The 14,888-nt window shown below is 38.4% G+C and overlaps 1 protein-coding gene across 4 annotated transcripts in view; it reads left to right on the top strand.

Annotated features, from left to right (window-relative positions):
- Positions 1-14,888, top strand: part of LEMD3 (LEM domain containing 3) — a 51,332-nt gene that overhangs the window by 27,496 nt on the left and 8,948 nt on the right. For all 4 annotated transcript variants that reach the window (XR_010622574.1, XR_010622575.1, XM_065743304.1 and 1 more), the window contains 6 exons: positions 5,073-5,140; positions 6,305-6,384; positions 6,463-6,611; positions 8,203-8,304; positions 9,192-9,294; positions 9,548-9,726. Coding sequence is in view for 2 of the 4 variants with exons in the window: in XM_065743304.1 (XP_065599376.1) it covers positions 5,073-5,140; positions 6,305-6,384; positions 6,463-6,611; positions 8,203-8,304; positions 9,192-9,294; positions 9,548-9,726 (681 nt within the window). In the remaining 2 variants the exon portion in view is untranslated. The remainder of the gene's footprint in view (positions 1-5,072; positions 5,141-6,304; positions 6,385-6,462; positions 6,612-8,202; positions 8,305-9,191; positions 9,295-9,547; positions 9,727-14,888) is intronic.

Genomic DNA, 14,888 nt, shown 5'->3' with positions numbered 1-14,888 from the left:
CTATTGTGGCTGGTAGGTACCTCGCCCAGTTCTGAAGGAGTACCGTTCAAATAGGAGGGTGTCTCGCTCAAACTGGAGGGTGTCTCTTTCAGGTTGGAGGGCGCCTCTCTCGGTCTGGAGGGCTTCTTGTTGAGACTGGAGGGTGTCTTTCTCAGTCTGGAGGGCGTCTTGTTGAGACTGGAGGGTGTCTCTCTCGGATTGGAGGGTGTCTTGTTGAGACTGGAGGGTGTCTCTCTCGGATTGGAGGGCATCTCTCTCGGATTGGAGGGCATCTTGTTGAGACTGGAGGGTGTCTCTCTCGGATTGGAGAGCTCCTTGTTGAGACTGGTGGGCATCTTTCTCAGTCTGGAGGGCGTTTTTCTCGGTCTGGAGGGCGTCTCTCTCAATCTGGAGCGCGTCTCTCTCGGCCTGGAGGGCGTCTCTCTCAATCTGGAGCGCGTCTCTCTCGGCCTGGAGGGTGTCTCTCTCAATCTATTTCAGAAACTCTATGCCTCTCTGGGATAGTATTGAATAAGGCCCGGTAAGCATAAGCCAGACCCCAAATAATTTGGGCCTCCTCAGATCTGTTTGAGCCGCAACATCCCTGTCTCAAATATCTGCTTAAGTTCTCAGGATCTTGCAGGTGTTCAGGAGAAAAGTTCCATGACACCGGTGATGCCCATTTCTCTAAAGTCTCTCCTAAGTCCCTCCAAACTCCCTGCCAGTCAGTATTCTCTGGCTCTGGGGAGGGTTTTCTCAAAATATTATAAATACAAATACTGAGTAAAAGTACATTCAGGGAGACTGATACCACAGTCATAACAAGCATTGGATGGGCTTTCAGAAAACGCATAATGAATTCAAAGGAGAGGCCAGGAGTCTGTTTAAAAATCACAAGTTCCATAGAGTTAGCAACTTCATCTGGAGTTACTCCCTCTGGAACTGAATGCCACATCGTATACAAAAGCCAGGTAGGTATTTCCATCAGTGTTTTTAGTTTATCATACAGAGACCAAGCTCCATGGATCAGACTGGCAAACTTAATTAAGTCCCAGTACGTTCTGAGCATTACAAGGGAAAAACCAATGAAATGCAGTCCCTTTAAGACCAGTTTAAAAAGAGAAAGCATTTTTTTTTTTCTTTTCTAAAACTAGCTGGCAGTACCCAAAAAGTTTACAAATATCCCAGGACAACTGGCAGTACGCCCAGACTTCAAGGTCGTGTTTTGCCGTACAGCACCTGCAGTACAGATAAGCCTGCTAAAGAGAGACAGAGATTCACTCTAAAAGTATGTCTCTGCTCGGCTAAGGCAGCTGGTTTTGCCCCACGTTGGGCGCCAAAAATGTCAACGGTTTACGGGCAGGTTCGGCCCGGTTCCGTGACGATTGGTGCGGGGGACCCACGGACCCACACCCCAGGAAAGGGGAAGGGGGAAAGGGAGAAGGGAAAAGGGAGATGGGCCTAGGAACAAAACAGCGGCAACGATCTGAGGAGGAAAGCTGATTTACTAAATAAGATATCAGAAAGCAAAATAACACAATATAATACAATATAATTGGAATTAAAGCTAATAAATCAAATAAAATGAGCAAGAGAGAGTCCGATAAACCGAAGGCCTTACGCTAACGCTGAAGGCGGACGGCAGCGAGCACCCACTGCTGAGTCGATCCCAAAGGAAAGAGAGAGTGTCCCGTGACCGCAGACAGTTTTTATCTTTCCCTCTGAGCGTAAACACGTAAGAACGCAAAGCATCGCAAAGTCCTCTGGGGAATGTAGTTCTTCTTCTCTTCTGAGACAGGTATACCTGGAACTATCAATGATCTGTGGAGCTGGAGCATTAACTCTTTAACTCTAAATGCACTACATGATGTTATGATGTGGAATACCAGTACCAAAAATCATAAAACCATGACAGTTATTACTGTTAAAAAAGTGAGATAGAAACTGCACTAGTGTCTTCTGTTAAGCTTTAGTCAGTGTTCTAATTGCGGTGGAGATGATCACTTCAGAATTTAGTTCCTAGCCTTCTGTTTAATTAAGCTTCTTATATTTTTTTATTGACCTAGTGTTTCCTGCTTTGTCAACTTAAATTGGAGAGCAAATGGTAGGGCTTTAAAACAAATTTCAATGCATCATCTTTTATATTTAAGTAACAAAGAGTCATGGTAATGCTTCATTATTTTTATTTGACTTAGTATACTGTGTTCCAGCTGTAGATGCCTATTCTATTCTGTGGTGCTCTGATATTATGTAAAATAATTTAATTATCTCCTATAAAAATAGATTGCCTTTAATGCAACACTGTTCTCAGAATTATTAATGTGCTAAATCTGTGGTGAGTAATGCCTACCTCAGAAGAAACCAGAGGGAGAAGCAGAATCTCTTCATTCAGTTCTGAGTTGGATTTTGTGTTCTTGTTTGTGTTCTTGCATTCTGCCTTTGTTAAAAAGGATAAGATATTGTGTAGTTTAGTGCCTGATGCCTTTATTCTAAAACAAAATCTGTTTTATTTAAATTAGGCTTCCTTCTAGCATATATATATGAATTACTGGATGTTTATCTTTCATGGAGAGACTTCCAATAGTTGGATCCATTTTTAGTCGGATTTACAAAATGGACAAGCCTAGTCATCATCCTCCAAAGAAGCATCTCCTGATAGATGTGGCTATTTCCTTGTACACAAAGAATTTTTTACTTAATAAGATGCATCTTCGGCTTGGCATTCTCCACAGAGGGGTCTATGAGATTTAGGTTGTTTCATTCTGCACTGAAGGATAGCACAGATCCTTGACGTGTGATGTGAACTCAATTTCCATGTGGAGTGAGACTCACTGGTAAAGCCAAGGCTGGAGGAAAGGCCGGGCAAAACACTAGCTGTTCCTTAATGTGACGTGTTAGCTACTGTTATCTGATAGCTCTCTCTGTTCTATCATACTCCCTAACCTTTAGTTCTTCAGATAACTGATTTTTCTTTTTAAGGGTGATTTAAAAGCTATTTAACAATTTCTGGTTTCCCATGTTGTTAAACAGTAGAATTCCCATTCGAGAGATCAGGCATTCATACTTACTCTCACAGCATTTGTTCTGCTCTTACATTGCTTCGATTATTCACTTCTCTGAGCATCAGACTGACTTTCCGAGCAAAGCGGTTAATAACTGCACCAAACTAATTCAAAGTAAGCCTTCATTTGCAGAACACTAGCTAAAACAGTGGCTGAAATGGCATATAGGAATATCTTGCTGCTTGTAGTAGAACGGACACTTACCTGACTTGCAAATTTCCCAACTTCCTGCAAGCTTTCAGATTCTCAGCAACAGATTAGTTAGAGTGAGTAGCTGCATCTCCAACAGCTTTTTTGCACAGCATTGAAGCTACATGATTGATAAGCTTGCTGATTTCAGGAGTAGGAGGCAAGATGGAAATAGTTTTTATTTATTCTCTTCTGGGATCGTATGAGTGTAATTTGAAGTGATGGGCCTTAGATACTGTCAGTGCCTGAGCACCAAAAGCATTTTTAAGTGGTACATTTTCTCAGTTAGGAAAAATAATAGTAGTAATAGCTAGGTGCAGTGTAGTGAAGAAACTATAAATGCAGTGAAGAAACTGTCTTCTGGCTTTATTTTTAATGAGGCAAGAAACTGTCAAGTTGGCGTGTTGGCTGCATGCTGCATAAATGTCAATGTTGTTCCTGGAAGGAGGCAACTAAGATTAGAATTTTACAATGCTAAGTACTCTAGTCTGCATCTAAAGGAGCTTTTGTCCTCGTGTAAGTTGTAGCACTGCGCTCTTCTACAATACTGAATAGTGTTGTCAGTCAAGATATTTGAGAGATGGAGTAATTTAGAAAGACTATCAAGATCGCAAAGAGACAATTGATAATAAGGGAAATGCTCACCTGTCTCCAAAGATCAAGGATTACAGAGGGGAACTCCACAAAGGAGGGATCTCCAACAAGAGATCCTTCCTTGGTTGTGGTCAGCCCTAAAATGGGGTCTGGGAGAGGGTGGAGCCAGACTCCACCCCTTCTGATCACACAGGTGCATTGCCTTCACCTGTGCTGCTGCAGCTGACTCGGTGCTCACCTCACGTGATCAATCAGTGGCTCAGGCCCTGATTCAACAGTTCCCATAGAGAGAATATAAACAAAAGTTTAAGAACCTCACATACATATAAAATATAAACTTCCTTAGCTTTGCTATAGCTTTGGGAATTATTGTTAGGTATGGGTGCAGGAGGTTAAGGACTCACCTTGTGTTAGTGGTAGGCTGGATTAGTTGTTTTTTCCTTTTTTTTTTTATACTGTTTTGTTGTGTTTATAGGTACCAATATTTTTTATTATTTTTTTAGAAAGGTCAAGGAAGAAATGGTTTGTTACCCTCTTCCAGTTCTTCAGAAATAATAAAACTGGTGATATTTTGCTTTCGTGTGTGTATTGGCCTGACTGTCACTTATCTATTTTTGGATAAATTGGATTCCTTCAGTTTTGTAAAATAAATGATAAAGAAGGTGGCATGTGGCTGTGAACCAACTGTGCCTTATTTCCTGGCTGCTTCTGTGCAGTTTTCAAAAGAATTAGGAAGATGGTGAAACCAGCGGCTTGGGGGCATGTTGGAATGTTGTATGCCTGCAGGAAGGTTGGGAAGTACTGCAGTAACGTGGAGCAACCTGTAATGTGGTAACCTTGTAGTGCCAGAAATACTGCAGCAGATACAATAGAACAAGAACTGACTGTCTCTATAAAAGCGAGCACCTGTTTCAGAGTAAACAAAAATTATTTGGAAGATGTTGAATCAGGGTGTAGCAAATCTGTCATGGTAATGTTCTTCATACTACCTTTTTCCAATTTCTTATATTTAATAAATATTGAGGTATGCTCTTTGATCATCATGCGAAGTTGTATTGCTGTTATCTGTACATATTATTAGTTGTGACAGTCTTTTGTCTTTTGAAATTTCATTGTGATATATTTTTAAGAGAATTATTTGGCTACTCCTGTTTGTATAGATTACATTAACCATACAATTGTGTTTAAGTGGTTTTATTTTACACAATGAGCTAATACGTATGATCAAAATAAATCTAATTTCACCAGGGAAACATGAATGTGGCAGCTCTATTCAGAGAAACCTTACCGTCCAGGAGGCAGCTGCATATTTGAAAGTAAGTAATTGTGATATTTTTCATTGGTTCTAACTTAAGATCTGTGTCAGCAAAAAATTTAAGGTCTGTTTTTGTTTTAGTGTGATTTAATTTCAATGTAGTGACTAATATTTGGATTAGAATTGAGTGTTAATTGGAATGTGTGGAATTAACACCTTTAACACATACTATTCTTGTTATTTAGGGAGGTAGAGAGATTTTGGGGGAGGGGAACAGCAAATAGAAAAAAGCAGTGAGGGCAGAGAAGTGATGCTAGATGATGAGTGGACTTACATTTCTATTATATTAAAAGAATGATGGTTATTCTACAACTGTTCTAGCTCTAAGCTCAAAGTTTGTATGAAAAGCTGTCACTTCATACAAAAGTCTACACAGTGCCTCATTTTGGGACTATAAATGTAACCCCTTTGCAGAATTTCAGTGTTCAGTGGTAAACTTTTTTTGTTCTTGAAGTGAAAATAAGTTAGATACTGTTCCTCTTTTTTTCTTAAAGGCTTATCTTTTGGTCTAAGACCCAAAGGAAAAGTGGAGATAAACATTTTTGGACAGTTTCAGTTCAAATAGTATATTAACTTCCATTGTTCTGTTTTCTTTTGTCTGCAAAAGGACATGTAAGGTGAACTGTGAAGACTTGTCTTTGCTTAAATTGCCGTGCATGTCCTCCTAGGATGATTGATATCAACTAACTTAACTACATGGGAATTTGTATATTGTTCTTGAACTACAAACAGATGATTTGCAGAATATCAGTTAAGGTGCTTGGAGAAAATGACTTAGAAGAACAAATAAAAAACACCTCTCTGATGTTTTTTATACGACCAATTTTCAGCTAGGTTTGTAACTAGTGTGTTTTATTTCAGACAGCTTTTCAGCGAGCACCGCCTAGTGGCTGGATTTGCTTTTGCCGTGTAGGTTAGAATCGTTAATAAACGGTGATGGTGACTTGACTTTTTCTATTGTCCTTTATTTGAGGAATATTAGCAAGTCCCATAACTGCTTGTAGCATGTATGAATTCACTTTGCCAGTGTGAGAAGCTGTGTAAAACCTGAAAATTCAAGATCAAAGTCATTTAATTTTGATTACTGCTGCAAATTGCTTGATTTGTGACATGATAACTTCCTGGTTACGTAGAAAGTTTCTCATTCATGTTTGTCTTTTGACAGAATATAGATCCAGAATATGAAGGTGTATTTAACACAGCACTACAGTGGATATTGAATAGTGGGGAAGATGTTGGCATAAGGTAAGTGATCTTTATTTCATAGCAGTGCGTTCTGATGGGATGTATTCTTTTTTGTAAATGTGTTACATGTTTTAATAGGTGTCTTGGCAATGACCCTAATGATATGGATGTCACTAATGTGACAGATGTGAAATACCTGGAATCCACTAGTCCAAAGATGTCTTTCAGGTGTCGTTTTCGCCGTGCATTTATTAGTGTAACTCATAGATTATCAATACCGCTTTTAGGTAAGTTTTCAAATCTGTTTTTTTTATTATAACTTTACCCCTTATACTTACATAAACAGGAGAAAGCAGCATATTTACTAAGTGTTTGTTCAGACATACATCCTAGAATTTCAGTCGATATCCTGGTGACAACATAGTCTGCTTTACGCTTTTGAACCTACTGTGTTTTTGCATTACTTGCTATCATCTGCTGCTGTAGTCAGCTAAACAGATCCCTTCCTTCAAACTGTGACATTTTCCCAGCCAAAGCAACACTTTGTGTTTCAAAAAATCCAGATTGGCTGGATTGGAGAAAAAAGACATTATGGCCTTTATTTTGAGACTATTTTGCTGTTATTCTAGGAACTTGAGGAAGATCATCTTTTTATAGTTACATTTCCATTTCTAGGAAAAGTTTCACGTACTCTCAAGTTTATCTAATTCTTACCCATACTGAAAGTGGTGCAGAATAATAATAAGGACCAACCGAATATAGACATTTCAGTATTTCTAACCAGGCACATGGAAAGAGCTAAAGATGTGCAATTCATGTCATGCACATATTGAAGATTCAGGAGGTCGTTTATCTCAGTATCTTAACAATTTCATAGAGTCCTTCACTGGCCTTCTAACAAACTGAATCCAAGGCAAGCTGTCCCAGATGGCTGTCTTTCTGATAAAAGTGGGTATGAGGATTGGATTGGAAGATGAAGGCAAAACTCAGTGTACAGGTGAACAACAGCTCTCAGTCATGCTGAGCAAAAACCCTAGTGTTACAACTCATCTGTATTTGCGATCAATATGAAGCACCTTTTCAGAAATTAACCATCATGTAAAAGTTGGATGTGTTGTCATCAATACCCATTATGGTTTAAAGTGGTGGTGTCCCTCAGTTTCTGCTTCTATCAGTTAATGTTGCTTTATGATCACTGGTTCCTGAAGCTAACTAACTTCATGATGACAGTTTGTATATGTGTTCTTCTTCATGTTAAGAGACCATGGGTGTATTGGTGCCCTCAGTTTGAGATGGAAGAAACAAGACTCTGTTGTTTTTGTTCTCAGCTTACACAGTTGGCCTACTTAACTGGATTGTCCTTTTTGGGAATGGTCTAGAAGATGATACAAAAAGAACATGTTGTACATCGTGCATCATGTCAAGAAATACAAATCTTCAGCTGTTCAAGTTGATTAGTTTCCACCTGTATATCTAAATTATCCTTAAATTAGTAAATATTATGCATTTTAACATCTTAACGTGTTCTAAATTGTGGGTTTATGCATTTTTATGATAATTTCAGATTTTTCTGAGATAATTATTTTACTGCTCTCTTCTCACAAATGGGTTAAATTTCAGATGCCAGTAGTGGCAATTGGGTACCAGGCCATTATTAAGACAATAAAACATTCTCTTAAAAGCATCTACTCAAAGGTTAAAAGTTAATGTTGCTATGTTAGTAAAATATAAAGATACTGACAGCAAGTGCAGTGTAATTCACTAGCTTTGAAATGTGAATTTAAAATGTTAGGTCATTCAAGCAACTTCTTAGATATATGGTGTAAAGTTAAATAATTTCTTCATACTGTTTAAAGAGTATTAAACATCTTAATGCAGGTGTAGCAGTGGTTTGGGGAGTCTTGCACTACATGAAATATCGTTGGGCAAAAGAAGAAGAGGAAACGAGGCAGATGTATGATATGGTGGTAAAAATCATAGGTATGTTTTCTTGAGTCTTAGATCTGATGTATGTGTATCAACTCCGCATAAGCTTTCAAACTTCTGGCCATAATTCAGTCAGTTATGTTTTCTGTCTGTTTAGTTATTGTCATTGTGTCACAGTTTTCTGGAAAAAAAAAAAAAAAAGCCTGTGTTGTGTTTTTTGTTTGTTTGTTTGCTTTTATAGATATGTATTTTTAAATTGCACTTAAACGTTGTAGAAGTTTTTGTTAAGGAGCTTTAAATTTCTGTAGTGCATCATCATGGATATAATAAATTCATATTGTCAAGGCAGTATTTTATCTACTTTGGAAAACAGTATGCTTACGGTGTTCATTGACAAGATATATGGTGAAATAGCTTTCTGCATCTTTGTTTTTCAACTGTCTTTATCCATAACACCTAAATGTGTTAGCTACCATTTCTGCCCTTTTTGGTTTATAATAGAAAATGCAACCTCTTAATTAGTTGACATGAGCAAAATTGCGTTACCAAAACAGAATGTGCGTTCGTATTCTGAAATCCTGCCTTTCTGCTTCATCATGCCATATTACTTGCCAGTCAGGTTTTGTTGGGGTGGGGGGAAAGCACTTTTGTTTCCAAAAGTGGCTACTTTTGCTAGCAATTAAAAGTAGTAGTCAAGTGAGAGCTCTTTTTCCCTTATTCCACAGTTCTTTGAGGTACTTGGAAGCACTGTGCACAATTTTCTTGATTTGCCGTTAGGAGTAAAAATGCTTCAAAACTCCAAAGCCTCAAACCTTTTTTTTAAATTACTGAAATTGGAAAGGGATTTCAGAGTAGCTGTTCGTAGCCAGGATTGATATTTTTCTTTGTGTTTATATGAACTACACATTTACCTGTTTTTTTTTTTTTCTATGGTGTTGTAGATGTTCTAAGAAGTCACAGTGAGGCATGTTCTGAAAATAAAGACTTGCAGCCTTATATGCCTATTTTGCATGTGCACGATTCTTTAATACCAGCTCAGGACAGGTATGTACTCACTGTATGTACTTCATTTTGTTACATGGAATAAAGCCTATGACTCAGTAATTATAAATGGGCTGAGTAACTAATTAAGTAGCAGTAGATTACCCAGAATGATATTCTTGGAGATTCTTATCAGTAAGGGTAGAGAAAAAACCTGAAAATTAGTTCCTCCTATGATTCTCTCCTGCGATTGATGACAGCTATGAAGGTTATTATAATGCTAACTTTGTAATTATTCTTTTTTTTTTTTTTTAAGGAGGAAGATGAGGAAAGTCTGGAGTAGAGCCGTTGACTTTCTAGCAGCAAATGAATCTAGAGTTCGCACAGAGACACGAAGAATAGGTGGTGCCGAGTTCTTGGTTTGGAAATGGATGCAACCTTCAGCAGCATGTGACAAAGTTTTAGTAATACCATCAAAAGTGTGGCAAGGCCAAGGTATTACAGATACAATTGTTTTATTTCTGCTTCTAACTTCTAAGTGGTATTTTGTCACTTGAGAATTGAAGACTTGCTTTCTCTCACCTTTTAAGTATTTTTACGAGATCTGCACAGTTTTTCTGTCATCTCATTCTGTAGATTTACTTATTCAAAGTTTTCAAACCAAATAAGCTTTTTTGTTGTACCTCAGGGCATACAGCCAAAATGGGTTACTTGTTCCTTTCCTTGAATTTAAACAAACAAACAAAGAATCATAGAATCTTTAAAAGTCACCTTGTCCAACTCCTCTGCAATGAGCAGGGACATGCACAACTAGGTCAGATTGCCTGGGGTGTGATTTAACCTCTCCTTGAGTTTTCAGGGATGGAGCATCCATCACATCTCTGGGCAACCTGTTCCAGTGCCTCACCACTCTCACTGTAAAAGGCTTTTTCCTTACATCCAACCTAAATTTACCTTCTTTAAGCTTGAAGCCATTTCCCCTTGTTCTGTCACTACAGACTGCTAAAGAGTCTATCTTTTTTCCTGTAGCTCCCCTTTAGATATTGAAAGGCTGCTATCACTTCACAGCCTTCACTTCTTCAGGCTGAACAGCCCCAGCTCTCTCATCAGTGTCAACTGCACCCTATGGCTTGATGTTATCAGTAAACTTGTAAGGGTGAACTCAGCCCCACTGTCATCGTCACCAATGAAGATGTTAAAGAGTATTGGTCCCAGCACTGACCCCTGAGGAGTGCCACTTGTCACTGATCTCCATCCAAACACTGAGCCATTGACCACCACTCTCTAGACTTGATCCTGTAGCCAATTCTTTGTCCATTGTACAGTCCACTCATCAAATGTGTATCTTTCTAATTTGGGGAGAAGGGTGTTGTGTGGTACTGTGTCAAAGGCCTTACTGTAGTCCAGACAGATGACATCTGTGGCTCATCCTGTGTTCATTGATGCAGTGACACCATAATAAATGGCCAATAGGTGAGTGAAGCAGGATTTGCCCTTGGTGAAGCCATGCTGATTCTCCTGTGTCACCTTCCTGTCATCCACGTGCCTTAGCTTTGCTTCCAGGAGGATCTGTTCCATCATCTTTCCTGGCACAGCTATGAGACTGACAAAGGTCATCCTTCTTACACTTCTTAAAAATGAGTGTAATGTTGCTTTTTTCCAAACACTGAAGTCTTTACCTGATTGCCACATCTTTTCAAATGTCATTGAGAATGGCTTAATGACTACATCAACTAATTCCTTCAAAGGAAAAAGTGCTCCTTTAGTTGGCTGAATTCTCACGTTCCTTACACTTGCTGGAATTAATGCAGATGTTTCTATCTGAGAGCCCATAAAGGAGAGCTTCTAGACCTTGAATGTCTTGTTGTTATTAATCACCTTAAATCAGGGTTTGGAGGAAGAGCTACGTGCTTATTTTGAAGGGGGATCTGCTGGGATAGAAGTCTTCTCAATTGGCAGTGTGTGGATTTGGGGCATCTGGTGGTGTTTCCTTTGCGTCATAAATGTCTTTCTACACTGTGCATTCATACTTTTAAGATCTCTGATGCAGCAAAGTATTTGCTTTAATAGAGGAGGCTGTTGATGTATGTGACTTCTTGAGCAGTCTGGCACTTTTGTCTTGGAGCCAAGTGGCAGGAAATCCATTGGATCTGCCAGTGGTCATCATCTCATTGCTCTTCTATTCTTGATAAGCTTCATTTTTTTCAGTTTTAGACAAAGGAAAATATGAGCCTTAAGTCTTGAATTTTTGAACTACAGCATAAGTAGTTGTTCTGATCAAAATTGAAGTGATAAAGGCAAACATAATATGAAATCTTTTCCAGTTGTTTAAATCTTGAGACTCTTTAAAAGTGTGTCCTTCGTTGTGTTCTTCTAGAATGTTGTATTCTTTCACCAGTGTGGCTGTAAACTCTACAGAATCCTAGTTTATCAGATGGTAATATGGCTTATTTTGCTGGTGAAGGAAGAGGAAACTGCCGCCTCTCTAGTTTTTAGTTCAGCTTTCTTTTGTTAGTCGGATGTTACTGAGGTTGAGACACACTTCAAACTAGATGTTGAAAGAATCTTCGTTAAAAACCAAATTGATTTACTTCCCTTCTTGATCCCACGTAGGTGAACAAAAGTAATTCCTACTAACAAGCAGTTATGTTCTCACATGCTTATCCAGAGCATGCTTATTTTGGTCTTAGTTTCACTAATGCAAATAGTAATTGGCTTGTATTAATTTATGTTTATTGATAGATACTCTTACTTGTAAGAAAATATTCCTATTGTTCCTTACGTATAGAGGATATAGTTTTAAGTGTTGCTTTTCCCCACATGATTATTTCCTTTCCAGACAGAGGGGCTTCTTTGTGGCCTGGCACACTTAACTGTAACAGGCTTCATTGCCTGAATAAAACAAGCGCTGACATCTTGATTTTGTCCTAGCTAGTGCATGTGTGTGCCTTCAACCCTTGAGGCTTAAGTTTTGCTTTTTTAAGTTCAAAGGAAAACCAAGCAGTTTTCTCTGTAATTAAAGCCAAGTAGATTTGCATGTTACTTGATGCGGGTCTTTGTGGTCAGGGGATCCAATTCTTGCTTGTCTGCGTGCTACATTATGTTGGGATATAATAATATACTTTGCAAAGTTATGCCATTTGTTTTAGCATTATGCTTTTCATTTTTAATCATTCACTGGAAATGAGCTATTGTTTCTTCTGATTTTGTCAGTACTGCAGGCTTAAGGTCCTGCAGTCAGTGTCATGAAGTAGTGGTAACATAATATTCTGTGACAACTACATTACATTATTTCAGTTTCTCAAAATGATGTGAAAATGTCAAGATGTGAATAGTAACTTTATGAGAATTGCACACCTTCCTCCCCGCTCTGAAGTCCTGTAGGAATGTGTGAGTGCTTTAGGTGAAGTTGCAGCAGTGGCGAACGTTACAGCTGTCCGTTCCGTTCTCTGTAATACTGTCATGACTGAGTTTCAGGTATTTATAAGTTTATAAGGTTGGAAAGGACCTACAAGATCATCTAGTCCAACCATCCTCCTATCACTATCCCTACCCAACTACTAAATCAAATCCCTTAGCACCTCATCTAAACGCTTCTTGAACAGCGCTAGGGATGGTGCCTCAACCACCTCCCTAGGCAGGCCATTCCAGTGCCTGACCACTCTTTCAGAGAAAAAATGTTTCCTCAGGTCTAATCTAAATCTTCCCTGGCGCAACTTCTGGCCATTCCCCCTCGTCCTGTCATTATTTATTTAAATTTAAATAATTTTAATAATTATAATTTATAATTTAAATAATTTAAATAATAATAATTTAAATTGAATGTGGCTTCTGCAGGCTACCTGTGCTACAGTACTGAATCTTCTGTGTATTCTTCGATACAGGCTGTGAAACACGACACTCAAGTTCAGGCAGTTCTCATTTACCACTCATTTGTTCACAGCTTTTCTTCTTAGGTTTGACCTCAGTATGAATAACTTGATAATGGTATGTCCTATACAGGAAATCAGTATGTTTTTTCTTTCATGTTTCTTAGTTGTGATAGCTCAGGTGTTGTTTTGCTATATGAAATACTCATTTAAGACTCCAGCAGATTTGTGGCTTCCGAAACTTTTCTGAAAACTTCAGTGGTAATTTCTGGTAGGTACCATGAAAATTTGAGCATCTAAAATTGACTTCATACTGTAGATGTTTTCTGCTTGTAAGTTGTGGCTTTTAGCCTCATTCATGTTGCCCAGAATATCTGCTTGGTAGGGTTCACTCCACACCTTTTATTACTGCATAGGATATATTAACAGCTATCCCATTATGTATCTTTCAACAGCTATTCTCCTGGTTCATGTTACGTTTGTAGTTCAGCAAAGATATTTGAAATATTGAAATGGTATACTTCAGCTATAAGGGAAGAGCTTGGGAGCTGTTGAAGTAACGAAGTTGTTTGGGTTCTGTAGATTTTAGTACAAAGAGTTAGCAGACAATTTTCATATTTGTCGTTTTTTTTCCCCTGATATTGACAATTATGTCACTGCCTTTGTTTCTGGAAATACAAAAAACATTGAGTAAGTTTGTGCCTGTGTTCCAAAATTTCATGACAGGTGTTCATAATCAGACTGGAGACTATTTTAAATGCTCTTTGGGTCGGTAAATCCTCAACAGACTCAATACATACAGAAGCAGAATGAATTCTGGATTTGAAATCTTGTACAACAGTTCAACACCACATGTTATTTTTTTTAAATTTTGAAAACTGAGTACAGAAATCTGGTAGCAGAATTCAGTACCTAGAGTACGTGCACTTGAAATCCTTTTGACTCATCAATGCATAGTAGTAGGTTATTGGTGTATGACAGTGTGAATTTAAATATGGCACCTGTAGTGTGTGTGAAAATCTAGGTTCTGTTTTATCTGTCCAGGCATCCAGAGTTCAAGTGCTGAGACATGTTGTTCAATCCTGCAGGATGCAGCCTGCACTTCAACAGGCAGTAGTTAGGGATTTTTTTAATTGTGTCAAAATCAAATCTGGTGGACTTACTTTGGGGTATCATCGAATGGAAAAATGGTTGATGTATCTGTCAGAAGAAGAGTGGGGTAGGTAAACTCAATGAGAATAATGAGCGCGATACTGTCAGTTCAAAAATAATCTTGTTCAGGTCTAAGTATAATCTAATAAAAGGCGAGATAATATTTTTTTTTAGTGTTCAGCTTGCTTTGAGATGCTATTGTCTTGTTGTGTCTTCAGAAACTAGATCTGTAGGGGAAAATATGTACGATGAGCTCCAAAGAAGCTAAACTAACAGTGGTAGCTAATGTTCCCTTAAAGCTCTGAAGATAAGAAGGCTTTCTGAAGTACCATGTCTGGGATGATATTTCATCCCACAGCCTGCAAGCTAATCTGTTATGTTGAGTGACTGATAGCCCTCCTTCCCCATTTCCAAGAATTCAATCCTTTCTCCAAGTTGAAGAGGCTCACATAAGAACTGCAAGAAAACTGGAAAATATTCTTTACTTATGGTAAAATGCAGTCTCCATCACATTAGCTTCATACTATTAAAAGCCAAGTTGACCCAATCCTCCTATCTTGTTAGCATTTTGTAGTATTTTGACTTCAGTATATTTTCTGTCTGCTGATAAACTTTGTGTGTTGTGTGACAGTGCTT

Source organism: Cyrtonyx montezumae, unplaced genomic scaffold (genome assembly GCF_038088225.1).
Source record: "Cyrtonyx montezumae isolate F1298 unplaced genomic scaffold, pur_monq_1.0 scaffold_3, whole genome shotgun sequence".
NCBI lineage: Eukaryota > Metazoa > Chordata > Aves > Galliformes > Odontophoridae > Cyrtonyx > Cyrtonyx montezumae.
The sequence above is the reverse complement of the archived record's forward strand: the minus strand, read 5'-3'. Positions and strand labels throughout refer to the sequence as shown.